The sequence below is a fragment of the Pteropus alecto genome, unplaced genomic scaffold, assembly GCF_000325575.1.
Source record: "Pteropus alecto unplaced genomic scaffold, ASM32557v1 scaffold7, whole genome shotgun sequence".
Taxonomy (NCBI): domain Eukaryota; kingdom Metazoa; phylum Chordata; class Mammalia; order Chiroptera; family Pteropodidae; genus Pteropus; species Pteropus alecto.
In genome coordinates, this window is record NW_006494614.1 from 33872355 (window position 1) to 33874702 (window position 2348).

Here is a 2348-nt window from a genome sequence, read left to right on the forward strand (position 1 = left end):
TCAGGGATGTCTCAGAGATTTCTAGTGTAGATGACTGGTTGCATAAATGGTGCTAATTAGGGAAAATGAAGATAGAATATAAGCAATACATATCAGGGGAGGGGAGACTTGAAAGGTAGCTGCGTCTTTCCACCCATGAAATTTCCAGAAATAAAATCTAGTGGGAAATAGTGGAAAATAAAATGAAATGAAATTAAATGAATAAAATGAAATGAAAATGAAATTTCCAGAAATAAAATCTGGAAAATAGTGGAAAATAGTGGGAAATAGTGGTTCAGGACTGTAGCTACATATGCCCTTTTCTTGCCCTCTACCCCAAAACAAAATCAAAGTTTTTATTTTCACCACTGCCATTTAGGCAAACATGGGAAATGAGCAGCAGAATTTTAGTGGGAGGTTTTAAAGTATAAAGGCTGTGAGAAACTGTCAGCAGCAGCTGCCTGTGGATCTCTTGTATAAAGACTGTGACAGGAGATGGCCACAAGAATCAAGATGTAAGCACACAAATGACACTAAGAAGAAAGGGGCTAGAGAAGAAGCAGAGAAATGCCATGGGCTTCTGGGTAGGACCGGAGAGTACAAGAGAACGAAAGAGAGTAGAAAATGCTTCTTCAAGAAACAGGAGCCTGTGGGACCAGCCTGAGAATTTCCAAGGGCCTCCAGAAGTAGGGCAAGACAGCATGCTGGGCTATGGCGTGGAAAAATGGTTGACTCGAAACCTGAAACTACTCTGGAATTGAATGTGATTTAGTTTTTATTTTACTTGGGCTAAACTTTTCTCATACTTTAAGTTTGTTTTGCTCTATTGGCTCTTTTCTGTGTCTGGGTATGTTAGATCAGAGGCCGTGGGAAGTAGGGGTTGTCCTAGGGGTGTAGACTGAGGAAGAGAAAAATGTTCCTTTCTGGTTGGCTTTAATCTTCAAAAGAAGCCTGAGTTTGGGACAGACTGGGTATTCTAGTATGAAAACTATGTCTTCTCTCAGAACTGGCCCCTTACTGTCAAACCTCAGGTCATATTTTTGGGAGAGTCTTTCTTTTTTCTGTATAATCTTTAATAATGACATGCCATTTTACCAGGGCCATTATTTTTATTTGCTTAATTCATTTTGTAATGCTTGTATCCACATCATTGGCTAATAGTATGAGAGCCTTGGTCCTTTACTATCTTGAAGGCATGTTAAATTGAGAACATGGACTTGTGTGGGTGAAGGTTATTGTTACTCAAAGACATGCTTTATTTTGCTGGATGAGATAATTTGCATATTCTTCCAAATAGGTGAGAACTGAACTGGTCAAAGTACTTTCAATGAGAAAAAAAAAATAAGGAGACAAATTTTTTCCCCAAATTTTATTATTACAAATTATTACAAGGGTTTAACAGAGAGTTAGACTTGCCATCTCTCGTGAAACTTCAACAATTTACAAAATTAAGTTAATAAATATGTAATTAGGTATAGTCTTTGTTTTTTTAGCTATGTCATGCACTCCTAAGAGACAAAGAGAAGAGAATCCTGTATCTATATGTAATACAAATTCAGAAATTTTCAACTGCCATTTAATTCTTTCTAGGATTTCCCTAGGCAGAACAATTATACTATTTCACCTTTCTCTAAAGACTTAAGAAACATAAATAGATCCATAAATAGCTCATATAAATATAGGTTTTACCTTTTAAATAATATAATTCCTAAATCTAGAATACTGTCTTTTTTTAAAAAAAAATACAAAATAAGGCATATAATTCATTAAAATGGAATCTTATGCCCCTAAATTATCTCAGGGCCTTTTAAATACATAAATAACTTAAAGCTCTTAGAAAAGCAAACAAGAAGCAAATTGGTACTCAGTTTAAACCTTCTTCCTTGGGGAGAGGAAAAGAAGATTCAGATTCAATCTCTGAATGAAATACCTCTGTATCTTGAATTATCTTTGAAATTTGAATTAAATGAACTTGTTTAAAAATCCTAGTGAGTTTGGTTAGAAATGAGACTGGGTCTACTCCCCAGAAAGCCTACTGATTTGGGAATCTGGGGTCAGGCTGGAAATTCTTAAGCCACATGGCGGACAATGGGGGTGACACAGGTGCAGCCGACATTCACTAGCATCTTTTCCATCTGGAAGGAGTTGGGGCAGTGCCGAGGCTGTCTTCGCAGGACCAGGATCTCTTGCTGAATGGGAACGGAGTTCAGGTGGTGGTCTACCTTCCCTTCACCATTAACGCAGAACAAGTGGCGGCACTTCGCCTCCCAGATCACAGAGGGATATCTCTCAGGGTCCTCATTGCGGCTACAAGGGAGACAAAAGCCAGGAGGAAAGTGAATTCCTGGTAAAGCAGGAGGAAAATCAAG

The 2348-nt window shown here is 37.9% G+C and overlaps 1 protein-coding gene across 1 annotated transcript in view; it reads right to left on the reverse strand.

Moving 5' to 3' along the window:
• Nucleotides 1–1784: 1784 nt before the first annotated feature.
• IL17A (interleukin 17A) overlaps nt 1785–2348 on the reverse strand; it is a 3092-nt gene continuing 2528 nt past the window's right edge. Inside the window, exon 3 of the mRNA XM_006926446.1 lies at nt 1785–2286. Coding sequence (XP_006926508.1) covers nt 2049–2286 — 238 coding nt within the window. The 3' untranslated portion in view covers nt 1785–2048. The remainder of the gene's footprint in view (nt 2287–2348) is intronic.